This window comes from Miniopterus natalensis, chromosome 5, assembly GCF_054644295.1.
Source record: "Miniopterus natalensis isolate mMinNat1 chromosome 5, mMinNat1.hap1, whole genome shotgun sequence".
Taxonomy (NCBI): Eukaryota; Metazoa; Chordata; class Mammalia; order Chiroptera; family Miniopteridae; genus Miniopterus; species Miniopterus natalensis.
This window is the reverse complement of record NC_142085.1, coordinates 70,507,706-70,529,707: the sequence shown is the minus strand read 5'-3', so window position 1 is coordinate 70,529,707 and position 22,002 is coordinate 70,507,706. Positions and strand designations below refer to the sequence as shown.

The 22,002-nt window shown below is 37.9% G+C and overlaps 1 protein-coding gene across 7 annotated transcripts in view; it reads left to right on the top strand.

Annotated features, from left to right (window-relative positions):
* EPB41L2 (erythrocyte membrane protein band 4.1 like 2) overlaps positions 1-22,002 on the top strand; it is a 181,124-nt gene that overhangs the window by 106,710 nt on the left and 52,412 nt on the right. For all 7 annotated transcript variants that reach the window (XM_087817619.1, XM_016204975.2, XM_087817618.1 and 4 more), the window contains exons 4-6: positions 5,661-5,765; positions 15,044-15,086; positions 19,082-19,157. In XM_087817619.1, coding sequence (XP_087673745.1) covers positions 5,661-5,765; positions 15,044-15,086; positions 19,082-19,157 — 224 coding nt within the window. The remainder of the gene's footprint in view (positions 1-5,660; positions 5,766-15,043; positions 15,087-19,081; positions 19,158-22,002) is intronic.

Below are 22,002 nucleotides of genomic sequence, written 5' to 3'. Positions count from 1 at the left end.
GCGGTGTGCAGGCAAAAAAGAAGTTGTGAGCCAAGTGGGCCGTATTACTGTCAGATATAGGCAGGCAAGCTTGATTGCCCATTAGTATTAATGAAAAGTAATAACTTGGGACGTTTAATATGTGTCTCCTGATAGTCTCATTATATTTTTTATAAGATAAGAGGAAACGTACCGTTTTGTTTTCCTTTTTCAGTTAACTTACAAAAGCAGATCAGTTTTAGGTTTTTTCCTTGAGTAACTTCTCTGAGTTTTCTGTTATGGTTTTTTCCCCCCAGCTCATGTTTCTTTCCCTGTTGTCTTAATGGCTTTATTCTGTTACTTTATCTATCTATCATCTATCTATCTATCTATCTATCTATCTATCTATCTATCTATCTATCTATCTATCTATCTATCTATCTATCATCTATCTATCATCTATCTATCTATCTATCTATCTATCTATCTATCTATCTATCTATCTATCATCTATCTATCTATCATCTATCTATCTATCTATCTATCTATCTATCTATCTATCTATCTATCTATCTATCTATCTATCTATGAGGGTATTTGTTAAAAAGAAAATTGTCTATTTCTTTGGGCTTGCTTAATTTGTACTTCTCTCAGTAGATGGGTTTTTGGAAGTAAAGCATTTTGCTTTCTTCTGGCCTTGCTAAGAGGAGTGTGGCCCAGGAAGATCAGCTACTCCACTTGTTACTCACATTCCTTCCTCCCTCAAGCTGCAGGAGCCTGTGATGGTAAATTAGAGACAGCAGCAATCATACCTGACCTACTTCCCTCTCATTTGTCACCAAGAGCATCACGTGGGACAGTACCTTGGGGGACACCCTTTGTAATTTGCAGTAGCTTTTACATGTGTCACTGTGACTAACTGCATACTGACTTTAAAACAAAAATCTTAGTCTCAAATATTCTCTGTATGCATTTTTTTGTTTAATTGAGACTAGAAATGCTAAGTCATCTTCTACTGTTGTATTCTCTTCCTCTCTTTCTTGTTGATCTTCTCATGTTTATTTTTTGCATCATCATGAAGCTTTTCGGAGTATCAATGAATTTTTATTCTTTTAATAAAATTTTTAAATTTTTTACAATCCTTTCTTATTTCCAGTCATTCTCTTACAGTTTCATCTGAACATTGTCTCTCTAAAGGGCTTTTCTCCTTGTTTCATTTTATTTATTTATTTTAATCCTCATCTGAGGATATATTTTCCATTGCTTTTCAGAGAGAGTGGAAGGGAGAGAGAGAGAAACAGCAACATGAGGGAGACACATTGATTGGTTGCCTCCTGCAAGTGCCCCGACGGGCCAGGGATCGAGCCTGCAAGCAAGGAATCAGTATATTTTGAGCCTTTTAGACTGGCAAGCCCTCGTGGACATTGGAGATTAGGACAGTATATCAGTCATATTGCATGGCTTGCCCAATAAAAATTGACTGTGTCAAACTCTAAACATCCAAAGTGAAAATTAAGTTCTTTCGAATATGCTGTTTCTCTGCCTTAAAAAAAAAATCACTTCTTTAAGATTCATTTCTGATGTCACAGTCTTGGTGAAGCTGTGATTTTTCTCACATGCTCATTCCATTCTTGGTGTTCCCGTAGCATTTTGTACGTGCATCTTTCAACACATGCCTCACGGTATTGTTGCATTTTTTGTCTTTCTAGCGAGACTTTGAATTAATTGAGGGTGGAGATGCTGAATGGAAGCCTAAGTGATATGTGTATGCAGTTAAGATCTTATCCAGTATTTAAAAATACCTGTTTCCTGGAGAGGGAAGGAGAGAATAGTAGAGAAGCAATCTGAGCAACTAGAAGATATTTTGGCATTTTTTTAGATGCAGGCTAGTGAAAGAACAGTTGGGAATGAAATTCAGCTATGATTGAGTAAGGCACTTAGTTTGGCACTTGGACATATACTATCTTATTGGGTTAATCTGATCCTCACAATGTGCTGTGAGATAACTGTGATCTCACTTTACATTTTAAGGCGACTAAGTGGTTTGTCCATTGTCACATTCGTCTAGTAAATAGTAAAGTGCTTACAAAGTGTTGAACAAGGGAGGGACTGGATCTGACGCCAGCTCATGCTGATGCCCCGCTGTCCTGCCCAACCTCCCAACACCACATTGTGCTGTGATGTTGAGCTCTCTTTGAACCGGGGTATATATTTATAGACATCAGTAGTCTTAAATATATTTTTTACCCTAATTTTCAAATGGTATTGTTGTAGGTGGTAGGAACGACACCAGGTGTCGGACTGGTGGGGTCAGACCAGACCTGGGTTCAGCAAACTCAGTACTTGGGTTCTAGCTAGGAAAGAATTCAGAGCGAAGACCCAGACTATAAGAGAACATTTATTTGGTTAATCACAGAGGTAGAAAAAGTAATTCCTAGAAGAAATGGGCTTAGGTAACAAGTTATAGAGCTAAAGGAAGGGCCCTTGGAGCAAGGAAGCTAATGGTTAACGTGCCTGAGGGAGTGGGGGGGGGGGGGTAGGAGAGGGGCAGGGAATGGGAAAGGGAGAGGGAAAGGTGCTGGCATGCTTTGCTCCCAGAAGATGGGAGTGCACTGGGTCCTCTGTCCTAAGGGTTTTAAGGGTGGAGATTTTAGGGGAGGTCCCTGGGGAAGATCTCAATAGAATATTCAGCAGTTTTCCAGGTGTGTCTTTTCAGGATTGTGGTCTCCACTAATGGGTGGGGGGATCATTATCCAATGCAGCTTGTCCTGAGGTCAGCTGTGGCTGGTTTTGTTGCTTTTCTAGGCCTGGAGCTGAAAAAACCCTGAGGCCTAGATGTTATCTCTAGGGAGGAAAGGTCAAGGAGTCATGATCAGGAAAGGTCTGGGGTCATGCTAGGGGAAGAAAGGTCATCCTGGGGGCGAGGTCCCATCCTACAATTGTCCATTGCTAGGCACCTGGGGCTTTCCACCTTAGTGACCTTCTGTACCTGGCCTGTAGTCCTTGCTCTGCTCATGTCTGTCTAACTGCCTACAACAATATTATAACCAAATGAAATAGTATGAATCTCCTTCAGACTATGTCACATTTCTTCATGATGCCTACAGCTGGTTAGTTTCAGTAGTTAACTTCTTTTGAAGTAGTTGTCATTTACAGTCAGAGGTTTCATAGAAATTATAAGTTTGTTTGAGAACTTTATCTGATTAAAGATCAACTTCTTATATGAGCTTCATTGAGTTTTTAGTATCTTTCTCACTAAGAAGATAATTCTGCTTTAGAGTAGGTAAAATGTCCTCTGTGACTCATTTACACCTCATAATAAATGCAAAGTGGGTGATATCTAAGTAGATAAATGTGGCAGGAGCTATAATAGTTTGTTCCCTTTGTTACCTCAGATAAGGAAAATTCCTAATTATAAAGTAGGCACCGAAATTATAGCTATGGTCAGTCACTGGGAACCTCAGTGCATTAAATGTCGCCTCATTTAAAGTATGTTAATACAGTTTTGTCAGCTGATTCAACAGATCTTTTTTTCTAGCACCTGTTATGCTGGGCAGTCTACTCGCTGGAGATTCAGGAGTAAACAGTGTTGAGATTAATGTGAGAGAAAGCAGATTCTATCTTAGATTATTGATTACCTTTAAAATATTCTTTGCTATCATTTGCAACCAAATCTCTTCACATCTACTCCAGGCTCCTATAAAGAAGAGACAGTGGGTTTTACTGCACATTTAAGAAAGTAACTATCATGATTTGAGCCACCTTCTCATAAAGTCAATTCAAAATACCTCCAAATTCAGGATTTTATATAGATTAATAATTGCATGTAGAGCAGATAATAAAATTCAGAACCTTTCATTTTAAAAGCTTAACCCCAAATTTCATATAAATGAAATTAGTCATTTTTCATGTTATAAAACTCTCCAGCTTATAAACAATAGAAGCCAGTATTGATGAAGCACTTCCTACGCGGCACAGTGTTCTAGGCTCTTTATGTATTACATCTTATTTTAATACTCACCACACCCTTTGTGGTAGATTCTCTTATCCCCCTTTCACGGGTGTGCAGATTAAGGCAGGAGTTGTGTCTTGTCCCTGGTCACATAGCTTGTAAATAATGGATATGCATTCAGAACTTTGGTACCTGGAATCCCAATACTATTATTTACTATACTATAAATTGTATATACTTTAAATACATGGATATATAAACACATATCTATCTTAAATATACTTAGTAATTTAATTTTCTGGATATATAGTGATATGGCTAGCACATTGCTTGTTATGTTGAAATAATGAAATCTGTGGGGCTTTCTTTCTCTTTCCTCTGTTGTTTGATGTAATTCTATTTTTAAAAGAAATGTTATTATAAAAGGTTTAATAATAAAAGTTCCAGATTCTCCTTTGCGAGCCTTTCAGGCAGGAATTTCTTAACCTCTGCTTTCACAAAGAGGAGGAAGAAAAAGGTTAGAGTTGGGAAACAAGCCCCTGAACTGAGTTTCTGTGAAGACTGTCTTTTGAAAACCCTTATCATGGTTGTACTAATTTGAAATTAAAATGTCTTTTATATTTTATTGCATTTTTAAAGATACCTGTGTGGGAAACAATAGTTTGCACACAGTGGATGTACTGACAAGTACACATTTTGGTAGTGTGAGAATATTCATCTTGAGGAGGAAAGAGCCTGGTGGCTTGTTCATTTTTTTACTTGCGGTCAGGGGTTGCTTACATCACTGCAGGAGAAGGAGCCATGTGACCTGACCTTGCAGTCCGGCGTTCCCAGGGGTGCACATCTTAATTGGAAATGGCTCACCACTTTATGTTTGCCATTGATTAGACAATGAGCTTTTCTTCTGTGGCTGTCAAAGGCTTTTACGTCTCTGTTGATAGCAACTTCTTAAATAAAAAACAACACACAAACTAAGGTAAAAACATAGTAAATCCTTAGTGGCAGCTGATTTATTGTCCCAGTTCCATTACCTTATATTTTGAAACTTTGTTCTAAGGAGTGATATGCCATATCATTCTTGAGAGAAAGCATAGCTTTTGGAAAAAAAAATTCTATTCCATAAATATCATAGAACAAAAATCAAACCTAAGTGCTGATGGGATAAATTGTGTTAGGATACATTGTGGAATAAGGCTAATGACTTTACTAGAGGGCAGTCTACGTTGTAGAAGCAACGTGAACCACAATGAGGAATTTAGGGAGTTAGGTTGGACATATTTTTGTACATTTTAAAAATAAATGAACTCTAAGCATTTTACTTTTTAATCCTTTTATATTTATATTGCCCATCTGTCTGATCATGCATTCATTTTAGAATTTATGCTTTGTGTTGTTATAAAAGATTAGAAAACATGTATTACTTTTTTTTTAAATTTTTTAAAATTATTATTTTTTGAAATATATCTTTATTGATTTCAGAGAGAGGAAAGGAGGGGGAGAGAGAGAGATAGAAACATCAATGATGAGAGAGTCATTGATCGGCTGCAGCCCGCAACAGCATGTGCCCTGACCGGGAATTGAACCCCAGTCGCCTGGATCAGAGGTCGATGCTCAACCGCTGAGCCGCGCCCGGCAGGACCACATATATTACTTTAAACTAAATAATATTATTTGATATGATGCCCTTTACTTATAGTACCATGGAATCTTTAGTGCTTGAAAAGTAAGGGTGTTATCTCTTTTTCCTCAGAAACGTGCTAAGGGACAAGTGTTATTTGACAAAGTGTGCGAACACCTCAACCTCTTGGAGAAGGACTACTTTGGACTTTCATTTCAGGAAAGCCCTGAGCAGAAAGTAAGTGAAATTTCAAGTTTATTTATATAGTCTTAGAAAAATACTGTTTTCTTAACTAATGTAAAATTTAGTTTTAAAATAACATATTTTATGTTTTTATTATGACATATTTTATGTTCATTGTAGAAATTTGGTAAATATTGAAAACTTTCTGCCATTGTGTGTATCTGCTTTTTCACTTATATTATAAGCAGACATAATGGAATGCTTTATTATTAGAGACTGATTTAAACATTTTCATGTTGAATTTTTAGCTCTTGAATTTACCTGTATATACTAGGAAGTAAGCATACCTGCAGAGCAGGGAAGGAGGCTTATTGGAAGGAATGTCCAGAGTACCTATGTGTACTTGTCTGTAGGTTCGAGAGAGAGAATTTGCCTTGCTGCACAGATCTTGGTGGCTCTGTGGGGTGAAGATGTTCCTTGCTCTGTTGTTGGGTTATTGGGGGCAAAACAAGAGATGGGGTCAGCCTGACTCAGGTGGTTATATTTGGCCAGCCAGGATCCTGTGGAGGTCTGCCTGACACCAGGAATGTGTTGAGATTATTTCTGCTCCAGGAATTTCCCAAGACACTAAGTAGGAGCCTAAGAGTTCTATAATGATAAATGCTAATTCCAGGGAACTTCAGGGCTTTTCAGTTGCATAGGTAAATTAAAGAGAGAAAAATTAACCAGTTCTGACAATTCGCCAGACTTAACCTGTGGACGTCTTAGTTAGTTCAGGCTTTTCTAACAAAGTACCTGATGGCTTATAAAGAACAGATATGTATTTCTCATAGCGCAGGAGGCTGGGAAGTTGAAGATCAGTGTGCTGGCAGATTCGGCATCTGCGGAGGACCTACTTCCTGGTTCATATAGCGCCTTCTTGTTGTGTCCTCAAGTGGTAGATGGGACCGGATGTTCTTTGAAGCCTCCTTTATATAATCCCATTCATGAGAGTTCTACCTTCACGACCTAGTAAACCCCAAAGGGCCCACCTCCAAAACTCTCACATTGGGGATTAGGTTTCAACATATGAATTTGTTAACACAGAACAAATAAAGTGCAATGTTAACATAGGTTAGCATATGTACTAATGGTTAACCAGAGGTACAAACAATCAACCCTTAGCACTTTCCTCATTGTTAAGAAAGGATTTTCTCTTCTATGTCACTTTCTGAATCTTAGGACTTAAGTCTGGTGAAGCTAGTGGGTACAGAAGAGTAAAAGTTTTGTCCAAGGTTGCACTCTAAAGTGAAGCCCTTTAAAGTTTGTTAGATGGTGGTTGTGGACAGATGCACTGTGATCATTCTGTCTGAGGATGTCCAGAGCACTTGGTCACAGTGAAAGGAGTTCCTTTCTAATATCTAACATTCATATCACCATCAACAGAACAGTTAATAGATGAATATAGGCTGTAAGTTTTATTTATCCACATGGCATCATTCTTTGTATTTAAATGTCCCGGCAATGAAATACAGGATATAAGGGCAATAATTACAAATGCATTAAAATTTCTTAACTTGCTTAGTTTTAAATCCTTGATACCTAATTTGTGGTTTAATTCCACATTTAAAGTAAAGACAGTTAAATTGCATGCCTGCCTGCTGAATAGTATGTGGGTATTCTTATTAGAACTCTCTTTAGAATACTTTTCTCAGAAGTCATGACATTAGACATTTAACTAAATAAACTAGGCACTCTTTTTAGACTTTAAATTATAAGGTGGTCTTCATAACATTTCCAATCGTGCCCTTCTATTGGCCCTCAAAGCTGCAATAGAGAGAGTGATGGGAATTTGGCTGTTATCCACTCTTTTGAAGCGGGCCCCTACCAGATACTGAATCTGCCAGCATCCAGAGAGGCAGACTACTGAAAACAAGTAAGTGGATTGCTACTGACAGTCCCATGGAGATTGGAGATCATACAATTGTGATGGCAAAATAACATATTGGTGTGTATTTTTCTCTAGTTGCCATCTGAAATTTGGGTATGAGAGTGGAGAAATGGAATATTAAAGGGGTTCCCAGTTGGCTCTGTTCATGCTGGTTATGGTAAGAGGACAACAGATTTAGAAAACTGGAGGTGCTGGTGAGATAGTAATCAAGCTGATTAATCAGAGGATCACCGGAAGGAACATAACTGAAGCGAAAGTGGGCTGACAGGCTGGGAGAAATGGCTAGGGCCAAGGCACAAAAGTCCAAAGAAGTTAAAGAGTAGGTACAGTGGAAATAAATGGGTAGAAAACTAAAAGGAGATGGGATAATCGCATTGCACCTGAGGATGGGATGATGAAGTCTAATGAAGTGGAGAGCTGTGTGGTAACAAGACCAAATGAAAAGGGATGGCTGAAGTGTAGGAGAGGTTAAGGTCAGTAAGGCAGAGAATATTAAGATAAGGTTTAGTTTGGAGGGGTTCCCCATAGCATTCTCATTAACGAAAAAATGCTAAATAAGGATTTCAAAATTCCTAATTTACTTTGGAGTTTCTCATAAAATGCTAGAGGAAAATGCTCACACATTTAGGCATGCACATTGTTATCTAGGCTTTAACTATAGAGCATTGGGAGAATAAACAATGGGATGTCCTTTCCGAAATACTCACTTTTTAGAAAATGAATGTACAAATATAATTGGCAATAAATTTAATTATCCATATGTAACCTGTTTGTTTTTATAACTTTTGTCTAATTTTTTTATTCCTTCTTTCTTGTGGAGACAAAATTCAGTCCTTAAGACATCTCGGCAAAAGAACTCTTATTTTTCAAACCTAGATTTATATTTTGTCCTATTTTTTCCACAGAAAATTATTACCATTGGACCAACTCAGGTTACTTAATCAGTCCTATTTTGTTTAAAGGTCATGCAGTTTCAACAATAGGATACTGTAGGATGTAGAAATTTAAACTGCTTTCTTTTTTATGCTGAATTTTATCTGTATTTCTAAAAGTTTCAGTTACTTACCATTTCACCTTTTTATAAAGTAAAGGTGAGGGTAAAGCCATGGTTATTTGTGTGTAAAGTTTCCATGGAGAGAAAAATCTAAATTTCCTTTTGATTTTAGCACTGTATTGTGTGTCTCATGGTTGAGACCTTCAGTTGGAAGCCTTTCAATTGACTTTGAGCGTTATGAAAGTCTATCATTGCTAGGACTTTTTCATGTCGAGAACTTTTGTGTAAACTTTACCATGAAAAATGTCATTAAAAATATGTGGAATCAAGCACATTGTTACTCTTTTATATATGAAATTCCAAGCCCATGAAGCTCTCTTATTCATGTCTATATGAAACTATCATTAAGAAATTTGAATTTTCTTCAAAGGGGAAAAATATTGTCTTGAATTTTTGCTGTTCATTAGGTTTGGCATCTGGCCCCCCCCTTGGATTTCATCATTTTACTTCAAGCCATATTGAAAGAGGAGTTTATTTAGAAGCGTAGTTGATATTCACAGCTAACTTTATGAAAATTGATAGCCAGGCCATTTCCCCCCAGAAACTAGAACTAAAAATCAAATATTAACCTTTTTTGTCACCTGTAAACTATTCTTTAATAAAATTCTACATTCAATCCAATTATACCTTATAACACCACAGAAGGAAGTTGAATCATGCTCTCCCAGATGCATAGTGAATGATTCACTGCGATATAGAAAGCCTGTAACTTTTCTGCTTACCACCAGTATTATGGTAGTGTCCTATTAGACCTAATTTAGGCAAAGGTATATTAAAGGGGATCTGCTTTAGTGCTATAAATTAAGGGAAAATGCAGATTTTAGACAAAATTACTCTTACACTTTTAACATTTATTAATACAGTGTGAGTTGGGTTAAATTTAATTTCTCTCATTGAGCCAAATTGACAAGCACCAAAAGTGAGTGAGGAAGGCATGGCCAGGCATTTTGAAAAACTTCTAACTCTGGGATCTTAGCATCCAGCCTGAAGGGGTAGGTGGTTCCTTGAGTTGTTATCTGGGTCTAGTATGGTGAGTGGCCCTGACAAGCAGCTGCACACTCACACTGCTAATGGGATGCTGATAGGGAGGAGTTCAAAGGAACACTTAGATGTGGGAACTGGAAGCAGTGACATGCTAGGGTTTCTGCAAGAAGCTGTCAACAGTCAGAATATTTAGCCAGTGAAGGCTGGGCATTGCATCTACCTGACAAGCCAGGTAAAGGACTTGAAAAATGTCTCTCTATATTTGACTTTCAGGAGAAGACAGTAATTTCTACATAAAAAGAAACCTAGGGCTGTCCTACTCAAAGGGTAGTCCAGAAGCCAGCGGCATTGGCACTGCCTAGAAACTTGTTAGAAATGATGAATTCCAGGTCCTCCCCCTAGACTTACTGGGTTGTAATCGGCTCTTTGACTACATCTTCAGGAGATTCATGTAAACCTTTAAGGTTTGAGAAGCACTGATATAGGGGACAAAATGTTCTTTTGAAGTAGCAGAGAGAATTATAGGGGTTTAGAATGTCACAAAAGCCAAGGGGAGTAGGGGGCCCTAATAACCCAAAGTGGCTCGTGGTTCCAGAACTGTTCCAATGCTCATAGCCAAGTAGGTAGGAATGGGCCATGCCCATTTCATTCTGCATGGAAATTTGGACCATAAGTCTCAGATTTTTTTCCAACACCGGCATCCTATGAATATAAATACAATAATTCATAATAAAGTTTTATATTTCTCTAGATGACTCTTTTATTAGAGGATAATTGAAGGTCATCTGAGAACCAGCATTGAAAATGTTGTAGGGAAATACCACAGTCCGTCAACCAAGACTGTTTCAGCTCAGATTTCTAGCGGATAGAGAATAGGATTAAGGAGCGTCTCTAATTAACTGGCAGAAAGACTTCAGCATAAAAGAAAATAAGTGTACAGCTCTTTGCTTTACTGCTTAGTTAAAAAATTTCTGTAACCTTCTAAAACAGGGTTTTTTTAACCTTTTTTTGTGCTGTGGGTTCCTTTGGCAGTCTGTTAAATTCTATGGTCCACTTCTCAGAACAGTGGTTTAAATGTTTAAAGTACACAGGCCTATAAAGGGAGCCAATAACAAATAACATTCTCAAAATAGTAATTAAAGAGTTTGGGATGAAGTAATCATCGGTATCTAATACCTACTGTGATTTTAAAATAATTGATTACCATAAATGGTATTTCAAGATCTGGACTACTGTAATGTGATGTAGAAATATTTTTGATTCCTACGAGTGACAAAGCTAACAGTTCTGCTGATATTAACCAGGTTTTCTTCTACATTCCTAATTGACGGTAATGCCAAATTTCAGTTACAGGTTAGTGAAAGCAAGGATGTAAGATCCCCCCCCCCCCCCCGATTCCTAAACTCATGATTTCATGTTCTAAGGTGATTTAATAACCAAGACATTCTGGGAGCACATTTTACTTTTAGTTTGCTTCTGTTGGAAGCCTGTGATAGGATTCCTGGTAACTTTTATTAATTGCTTATTTTACCTGATGTTCATTCAGAAGATGAATATTTATTGAGTTCATACTTTGGATGTGCAGTAGGGATAGGAAGGGGAAGATACCAAGTTGAGCGAATAAATGTCCCTGCTCTTAAGTAGTTGGAATACTTGACTTTTATTTCTAGTAAACCAAAATCAATTTTGTTGAAATCCAGCAAGGATTTCGCTCTTTTTAGTTTTGTATTGTTGATTGTACCTTGAACTTTGGGAAACACAGAAAATTCCTGACTTGCCTGATCATGAATCACCTGGAACTGTCATTTAAAATAAGATTGTCAGGCCCCTGTCCTGGGGAATGTTTCAGTATGTTTCAGGTGGGCAACGGGTAAATCTATCTTTTAAACAGATTTGCCAGGTGGATCCTCATCATCAGGCAATATTTAGAAAAGCTTAGCCAGATAATACTTGAACATGTACATAGAAGCATTGAACTAGTCATACTGGTAATTCTTTTCATGAGAAGGGATTGTGCTGTTTTTGTATTGTCCTCATTTCTAGGAAGAGTCTTCACTACAGTTGGCCAGCTTTGTAGAAAGGGCTGATATTATCAGGTAGTTTTCTCTGAGGAAGAGCATTCTTATTTTTATTTCGTCTGGCCCATGAATGTAGTGATTGTATTTTGTGATCCCAGAGTCTGATTTGTTAACTTTTTGTGGGTAGAGATATTTATATAAATATTAACTTCTTTAATCTGTGTGATACCTCTCCTTTGGAAATATAAAGTCATGTGAAGAAGGGATATGTACCAAAAGATGATACGGTGATTTAATTTTATCATTGCAATAAAACAAAAACAAAAAACCACACCCATCTATTCGGGAAGCATTTGAATGAATGATTGGTAGAAAAGAACTACCTATGAGGTGGATGCTATGATTCTCATCTTACACTCGAGGAAATTGAAGCTTAAAGAAGCCAAGAAATGAGCCCAAGTTCACATAAGAGTTGGTGGAAAGCCAGAATTTGACTCTTTGTATTTCTGATTCCAAAGTCTATAAATATAGCAGCCAACTCTTTACAAAATGGGAATGATGCATCATAATCTGTCATGATGTGTATGCATTTATGCCATTCACTTTTTCCACCTTTTTGTGTCTGCTGCTTGATCCACCTAGCCTCCTCCTTAAGTGTCAAAACCAAGAAGTTTGTTATTTGTTAAAGAGCTTTATGTCTATTATTTATTTGTAATTGATAATGCAGATAAGTAGATTTGTATTTCTTTTAAAAGTCATATTAAGTAATTTTTGTTTTTTACTTAGGAGTTTTGTTCGTAGGCCATAAAATTATATCCTAGGCATGATCTAAGTATTCATTGGAGTTCATGATTTAAATAAAAATAAGTATAATAAAATAATAGAGTCGGTGATCTTTTAAGATGATCACAGCGACTGGGGGGAGGAGGCAAGCAATAAACAGATGTTAGTCAACAGGTATTGATTTAGTACCTACTGTTTGCCTAAAACTGGCAAGTACTGTGGAGGATACAAATAATATGGTCTCTCCTGGCGCTTGCTAAGTTGTGCTGCGGAGGGAGAAGACCCCCTCGCGCCCCGGTGGGAATGGAGTCACAGTGAGTGAGTGTGCTTAGCAAGGGGAGACCAGATGCGAGAGTGCAAGGGGCCTCTCCTGCTGCTGCGGTTTGACACATTAGTCTTTGATAGGGGTCTGAAATAAAGAGGCCACTTCAGTCTTTTAATACCGTGGCTGGCAATGCTGTGGAAGGTGGCCTGAGAATGACAGCGAGTCTGAATTTGGCTGGCTTGGTGCCTAGAAACTTACCACTCGTAGTCCTGAGTCTACAGAGCTCTGTGACTCTCCCTGTGCACAGAAACTGTCAGGTAACTCATAGAAGGGGTTGGTGCTTAGGTGAGAAGGGAAGGCACCAAATGGCTGGGACACTAGGTTATTCCTGGGATGGGTCATAGAAGATGATGTTGCTTCTATCATCTTCCTCGAACAGAGAGGTTTTTTTTTTTGCTTTTCTGTAGCAGGCATCTATACTACGCCACACAATGAAACTGGAGATCTGGAAGGGGCTGTCTAGGTCGTTAAGCCCGGTAGTTTCCCCTCCATGCTCTTCTTTCTCTGTATTAATGTTCTGAGGGATTTTTTTTCTCTTTAGTTCGGCACCAGGTGACTCAGATTCAGTTTTCTTGCTGTAGTTGTTTCCTTGCCTGAAGTGCTGCAACATTGGATCTTCCTTCGCCTCCCCCATCCTCTCCCCCATCGGGGCTAGAGACTGAAGGATATGTTTTTCTCATTTTTGTTCACTTATCATAGCCGGCCATTTGTGAGCCAGCTGTTGTGTGGGACAGCAGCTGCAGGGCAAGGAAGCTGAATGCTAGGCTCTTTTCTAAGAGGATAATTAGAGCTGTTCCTTAACATTGCACTGGAGGTACCATTAGAGGGTTCCACTGACCCTTCACATCGTTGGGCCATGCAGCTGGGACACTAGTAACAGGAAACTAGACCAAACTCTGGTAGTTTTTTATTGAGAGGCTTGAATATAACCAGTGTTAGAACAGGGCCATGCACACCTTACTGCCCTGAGTGCAAGCTGGAACAGGTGTAGTAAACCTACAGGGGCCTGGGCAGCTTTGCTTTCAAAGCATCCTGTTACTATTACTTTATTATTGTATAAGTTAATATCTGTTGTACTAATTCAATATCTTATTGATACAGGAGGCTATTATTTTCTACATAATAAATATTTTAATTGTTTGCTCTATGTATCTGAATAAAATTCTGTTTAAATACAGATGTTACAATTCATTATTTAGGATATTTACAGAATGAATGAAACTTATTATAAAGCCAATTATTTGAATCATTTATTTTATCTCAGAAGAAGTACTTGTTCTCCTGTGTTAATGAAGATAAAGCAAGGTGAACTCTAATGCCACTTGTGGTTAAGGCAGGAGAAGTATAAAAAATAAACAAAAATATGTATAAAAATTGTTTGGATGGGTCTTTTGCTCATAGCTTTGAAAGACAAACGTTTATTGTCCTTAGGTGGCTTGAACTTAGTAGTTCAAGTTTGGCCTTTTTTGCTTTAGGATATTATAATAGTTTCCTAGAATCTTTTTATGTTAACTTTCTCAAAGGGAAGAAGTAAGTGGAAAGTGAAGCGGAGTTTTTTATGAATGTGGCTTCCAACTTGGAATGAAGTTTAAACAGGATGTTACACAAAGACCAGGAAGGGAAATTTCTGTTCCAGTCACAGTACTTCGCCGTAGCATTGCATAGTTGCAGGGAAAAACAAAGTTTGAGGAGGAGGAGAAGTTGGCTTTAGGAGTTGAGATCATTGTGTTTGATTGTGGTATGTACTCTTAACTAGTAGTTTCCAGTTCACATTTTAGCCTTCATGAGCTGGAGCCAGTTATTGAGCTCTCATTTCAGTGTCCACAGGGCCTGTTTCCTGGCAGTTCCATGGAATGAAGACTATGTGTATCTAACCGCTATACCATATACCTGAAACTAATACAATATAATATTGAGTATAAACTATAATTGAAAAATAAAATAAAAAGACTGTATGTAGACATATTATGGCTCATCATTAGGATAGATGTTTGATTTCATATCTCATAGAATGAGGCCCAAGGAATTCACCTTAAAATTGTAATATTTTATTTATAACACATTCAAACACAAATTGATACTTTCCCCAGTGGAATGCTAGTAGGTGGAAGCTGCTTCTAATAGGACTTTATTAAAATATGTTTACATTTAAATAAGTATGTGAAAGGTAAACTGTTCCATTTTGGACTCTGGGAAATTTCTTATGGGTTGATTAACCTCTTTTTTCCTCCCCTGCAGAACTGGCTAGATCCTGCAAAACAAATAAAGAGACAACTGCGAAGTGAGTATCTAAATAATCAGACTTTGAAGTTACTAAGTTAACCTTTACATTCATCTTTAATAAAATTCATAGGAATGTAGCCTAGGATAAAAAGGTAGAGACAGAATGATTAGCCCTATTTTGCATTCATGTCTCATAGGAAGTGAAGGATAGATACCAACGCTGTTTTTCTGGAATCATGACTATTTTGTACAGGCCTAGGGGCTTCTGTATTGGTCCAGAGGTTCTAGACTCACAGCCCTAAGTGTTTTCTCACAGTGTCTACCACTGAAGTATATCTGACCTTTTTCTCTGGAGAAAAGAATGAGAAGCTGCTTTTCTATAACTACTATTTATGTAAATTTTACCCCAGGTAAATCTATTACTATTACTTTGTCTGCTTCATCTTGGAAGCATGTAATTAGTTTAATTAATAAGTATATTTCTGGCCCCAGAGACTTACAGATGTACTGTGTGTAGATGTACTGGAGTGAGGACTGTAGGGGAGAAGTCTTTTCAGACCATTTCTACTCCTCTGTCCCACAGTCCCAGCCACTCAGCGTGCTCTTCGAGTCTGGGTTTGTCATTAGTCCTGCTTGGCCCTTTCTTCCGTTTGTTCTCATTGTAGACCCCAAAGTGACTGTATGTGTCCCATCCTAACTGGCTTCAACTCCCTCTGTGGGTTCTGCCTCTGCAGGTTGTCTTGCCTGCGGCTGGCTTTGTGATATCTGTGCCAAGACCCCTCTCACAGGGGATCTGGACGCTTAATTTACTGCAGGGTCTGTGAATGACTGAAGCAGGAAAGTTAGGGAGCCTCTAGCAGCTGGGGTTTTTAGACAGGAGAAGGAAATTCTTACCAGCCCTCTGGGCCTGTGGGCCCGAGCTGTCCGGGGTGAGACCGTTTCCCTGAGCCCAGCTGCAGGATACCCTTCACTTCCCTGCTTACGATTCCCAGCATCAAACACTGGAGCAAATCTGTATGTTGTCTTCTGTCCCTTTCCGTCTGCCTTTAGTCTCACCTCATGAGACGAAACCAGATTTGGGTTTCTTCACTACTTACCTTTCTCTCACAAATTATTAGTCTTTTTTGGGTAGTTTTTCTGTCATTTCTTTCTTTTCTGCTTTCCTTTTTTATACTCAGCATCTATTTACCTATCTATCTCCATATATCAATGTCTTATTTTTTCTACCTCCTCTCCTTATAGATTCATCTTTCTTTTATGTATATATTTGATTAGAATGACCTTTCTGATTTGCCCAGGGCCAAGGAACTGAGAAGTTCTCAGGATGTGGGACTTTCACTGCTAAAACTGGAACAGTCCTGGGCAAACTGGATGCTTGGTCACCCTGTCTTTTGACTGTTATCCCAGCTTCCCAGCGTTTCCTCCCTCCATCCCTCCATCCCTCCATCCCTCCTCCCCTCCTCCCCTCCTCTCCGCCCCCCATTTATTATCTTGGTGTTTCATCTGTGCATGTTTGCTTCAGGATGGAAAAGGGGGAATAAAGAAAAGGAGTAAATTAGGCACAGAGACGTTGTGCTGATATTATGGAAGGAACTGCACAAGAAACTGGAGCTTTTTCCTCTGTCCCTTCTGCAGTTATTACGCGCTCTACAAAGTGCATGACTCCAGAAAGGCTCAGATGCTTGTTTCTTTCCCTTTCTCTGAAACCAGACCTGCCAACTGACCCCAGCAGGAGAGAACAGGATAACCTCTGAAACATGATTGATGTTCTACTGAGTTGTTTCCTATGGTTTTGTTTTGGCTTTTGTTTGATTATTTTTGTGTGCCGCTCATTTCAGAGTCAGAGATTTTCTAACTTTTGGGAGGCAAGACTTGCTGATATGAATCATGGTCCTATGTTTTAATTATTTGTGAAGTTTTTTTAGAGTTATTTCAGGACTTTTGCCTTTGTGGTTTGGCAAGAGGAATAATAGTTACAAATAGGACTTGACTCTTTCAGACTATTGGAGCTGCTTCTCTAAGTGGAGTCCCAGTGTGAAAGCAGGCTGAGGAAATGAAGTTTCGCTGTTGTATTTTACCTTTATTTCTTTCTGCTGGTGTTAAAGTGGACGAAAGATCTGCTTGTTCTGTCTTAGCCCAGCCTCTGCTAGGATTTTTGTTATTCAGTTAATTGGCCATTAGCAAAGGTAAAAATTAATCTTTTTTGAGTTACTTTTGACAACTGACAACCTGTTGGTTCCTATGTAAAATGTGCCTTAAAATCTTTATGTTTCAAATGTATACATATAAGACTATGTGGATTTAGAAGGCTATCTATCTAAGTCTTGCTTATGATTAATATATAAACAGTTCATAGCTAGATTGACTCGATATATAGCTAGGTAAAAATTAGGATAACAATATTATGTAATTAAATGAAAAGTTTAGTATTATCGGTGCATTTTACCAATGTTAGATTTGGAAATAGATCCTAAAATATGTGTTCCATTAGAAACTTATCCCTGTAGTCCTGTCTAGACAAGCATGTGCTAGTTTTAGTCCCTAGAAAACAAATGAATAAGATCCATTAAGAACGGATCATTCTGTGATGCCTTTGCTTAATTATGGGTTAGTAGTTGAAAAAATACTTGTGCATCACGGCCAGCCTGGTGCTGCAGGCCAAGAAACACTTGTCTGTCCCTAGTTGGGCAAGTCCTGTATCCCTTTGTGATGTTTTTAATGTGTAAAGCAAAACTGAACTCTGCTTCTTAAACTCAACAAGATCGACTTTATTCGTAGAATAATGATGTTTTGAACCAAAATCCAGCAAAAGTGCCGTGTGTGTTCACAGTGGCCACTCAGTAGCTGTCTTTTGACTTTTGAGTAGAAGTTAGTGAGCTGATGGTGAGAAAAGCACAAAATGACACTCTGGACAAGGGAGCGGGACTCAGGACATTTCCTCCACAGGCCTGACCATGAAAGCAGTCGTGCCGCCTTCAAATATGCATGACGTGAAATAACACGCACTTTTTTTCACTTGGAAATACTATGAACATTGAGCACAGCTCTAAATTCAGAATGAGGAATGAGGAAATAATGCTTTCCCTCTCCCCAGAGTTGTGTGTGTTTTTCGTTTGTTTTGAAAGCCATCCAAAACATGCTACATTGAACAGTTAAATGTGGATGTGCGAATAGATGTGCATCTTTTAATGTCATTTATGGCAAGGTGGTTCGATATTTTCATTCTTTTTGACACAATACAGCAAAGTATATGTTACATGTGAGTGGACTTTAGAAAACCTGTGAGTCCGGCCGGGCGTGGCCTAGCGGTTGAACATTGACCTAGGAGCCAGGCGATCGGGGTTCGATTCCCGGTCAGGGCACATGCCCGGGTTGTGGGCATGATCCCCGGTCAGGACGTGCAGGAGGTGGCCAATCAATGACTCTCTCATTGATGTTTCTACCTCTCTCTCTCCCTCTCCTTTCCTCTCTCTGAAATCAATGAAATATATTAAAAAAAACCAAAACACCCTGGGAAATAATTTTGTCTTAAAGAATTTACCACTCCTTTCTTTGGGATTTATTTTAACACTACCTTTAAATAACCCATTAATAATTTCCTGAATAGCTGTAGTGGTCACTAGATCACTATCCTTCTTTCCCCAGTAGTGTAGAAATCCTGAAATGCTTTTTTCTTTAAAAAGGGGTGGAGAATATTTGGCATCTAGGGATTCTGTGGTTAAAACAAATCTCATCTCAGAACTATTCCATGGAGGTTATATTAAAATGTTTGCATAATAGATCACCATGCAAAACATTCATTTGTTGAGGTACCAATAAACGTATAAAATATTTGATCCTATTATTCTTTAATGGTGGGATATTTATGTAAATGATTTTTATTTTTTTCATTTCTGTTTTATAAATGATGTTTTCTTTAAAAAATGAAATTCTCTAAACTGATTTAATACAGGGACTAGTCTATAGGGTTCGAATGTAGACCTTTAAATTTTTGTCAAAATCAGTGGTCCTTCTGTTGGTTGGATAGATAACCATGATATTTATTAATTACAGATCTCCCCTGGCTGTTCACTTTTAATGTGAAGTTCTATCCTCCTGATCCTTCTCAGTTGACTGAGGATATCACCAGGTACTTTATATTTACATCAAAAATGGACCTTTACTTATAGCTCATTTATTTCTTTGCCCTGGGCTAATGATGGTAATTTCATTATTCAAATGAAAACATTTTTTCTTAAGTTGAGTTTTAGAAGTGTCTTTGGAAGCAGATGTTCCAAAATAGTTTGAAATGTTGCCAGTTTCAAAAATTTTATTTACTTTAATTTACCCATTTACATTTGAGTAATGGAATATTTAAAAAAAATATTGCCAGCAACTGTGTGTCCTATGTTATACTTTCAAAAATCTTTCAATATTTAATATTTCAGATTTTAATGCTCATTTCATCTCCAAGATTCTCTGGGATATACAAACATATGCTTAAATTGCAATTAAAAGATTCGGTTTAGGAGCAAGAGAGCATTTCCTGATTCTGAGAGTGACTATTTGAATAGTAACCAAGGAACATTCTATATCTACCAGTGCCTTCATATTTTAGCCCTATTAAATTGGGTACCAGTGTTAGGACTTCTTAGCTTTGGTAAGAGTAAGTCAGTCGCTTTTGGTAAGATTTGCATATTTTTAAAAGATTATTTACATGGTCAAAGAAAAGTGTGATATACACACACACACACTTTTAGAAAACTAGAGGGTCTTGTTGGAAGGCTCTACTTCTGATTTCTGTGGTTGCTGTGTCTTGATGCTTTCTGCTATGCCAGTACGATCAGATATCAAGTTGCATACGCATGCTTAAAAGAGTGCGTGATATGCATGTGAAATGGGAATTATGGAGATTTATTTCCTGGATTGGATAAATGACAGTGTTTTTTTTTCCCCTTTGGTACTCGTTGAATAGGGATGTACTGGTACTAATTAAGTTGTGACTGAATTAGCTTCAGCTAGTAAATAATAAATAGTAGCTTTTGTAACTGCACAGTGAGCTGCTTGGAGCTTAAAACTTGACATGTTTGCAAGAGTAAGCTGCAGAGCCTCACTGCAGGAGTACCTTTAAACAGTACAAGTAGCTGGGGCTTTGTGACCCAACACCTCTGCACATACACTCCTCCTTGCATTACTTTTGTGTGGGGGATGATAATCCTTTGGTGATTGCAACTTACAACATCAGTAAGGGCTTTGGTTTTCCTTTCAAATGGGGCTTTAACAGTCTTCCACTGTGTAGTGGGAGGAATGATAAAGTCTAGTGAGCTAACTAACAGTCTTGGCAGTGCAGCCTGAGACCAGCCACCTGCCTGTATGTGTAACCTGGTAGCCTGCTTGTCATGATGGAGATTTTCACCACCACTTGAGTAACATTTAGAAGGTAGGGTAGGCTTTTGAGGAGGGCAAGAGCACTGTTCAGAATAATTTTTAAAGAATGCTCTTTCCTGCAGTGTAAATTTCCCAAGTTGGGAAATTTAAGGAGCTGTTACAATTTTTGTTTGAAGCTTTTTGGACTTTAGACTTAAGCTTTGAAAACAGAGGAAAGGACCAATGTGAAAAGTACAGACAATAGTATAAAAGGAAGCAACAGGATTTTAGTAATAGATGGAATCTTTGTGGTTAGGTTAAAACTGTCATAAAATGGAGAGAACTAGCACTATTCTTCATTAGTCTTAGAGAATTTGAGGATAATTTGAATCATTGGGGGAGAAATGGGGAACATCTGTAATAGTGTCAACAATAAAAATGAATTAAAAAAAATAAAATAATTACAGTGATACACTGTTCTTGGAGTCAAGGAAACATATAATCCTACTTAGAGAGCTCCTGCAATGCATAAAAACACTCAGACTGTAGTGATAGTGAGACAACTTTCATTTTCAGAAAATGATTTGAGCACTTGCCACATGGCAAGTACTTTGCCAGCTATGGGATTATGATGATCATCAACAGAGTCCCTGCCCGGCCTGACAGATTTGTACGGTAATCCAGGTTTAAAGAAACTATGTGATGGCTGAGAGCATGTGCCAGTGGTGCTCTCTGACTCAACAGCAGTGGGCCTGGATGAGAGGCAGTACGCCTCTTTGAACGTCTTGGGTAGAGGACAGAGGAGAACGGGACAGTGAAAGCCATATGAGGCAGAAGTTTCCACAGGAAGAAGGTGGCCAGTAGGAATGACAATCACAAATCTTCAAAAATGAGGGCACTGCCATTTAGTTTGGAGCAGTCATTGGTAACCTTAGCAAAATTGGTTAAATTTGAGCAATCAGGTTTTAACATGTCACCAAAAGGGAGCCAAAAAAAATCCTCATAGAATATAAATGTTTCTACGTGTTATTTAGTAAAAAACAGAATCTTTTATTTCTGTGTAAGCTGCTTGGGACATTGAATAATAATTATTATAATTAATAATGGTAACTTTATTATGATTATGGGTACCAAATATCTATTCCTAGGATACTATGCCATGTGTTTTATTTATATTTAATTTTTTACCCTCATCTTCAAAGGGCAGTAGACTCTTTCCCATTTTACAGGTGGTGAATTAATTCGCCTTAGACAAGTAAATTATCTTGCTCAAAGTTACATACTGTCAGTTTTGTTTGGCTTTGAAGTCCATGCTTTTTCTACAACAGACTAAACTAGCTGTCTCTTTAGATGGAGTAAATGGGCAAATAAGGGCTTCAGAATAGAGACTAACGTATAATTGTTATTAAAGGCATCTCAGGAAAATAAGAAATTAGTATGAAAAGGGTAGAGAAGCTAAAGGGTGGGATGACTAGCTTTTCTTGCTAATGCTTAAGAGCTACAGCTATTTTAAAAATTTTATTAATTTTTACAACCTTTGAGGTGATGCTAATTTAATTAGTTTTAAATCCAAGAGGACAGTCTAAGTGATAGAAATTTTCACCTTCAGTCGTAAAACTCTTTCTTGT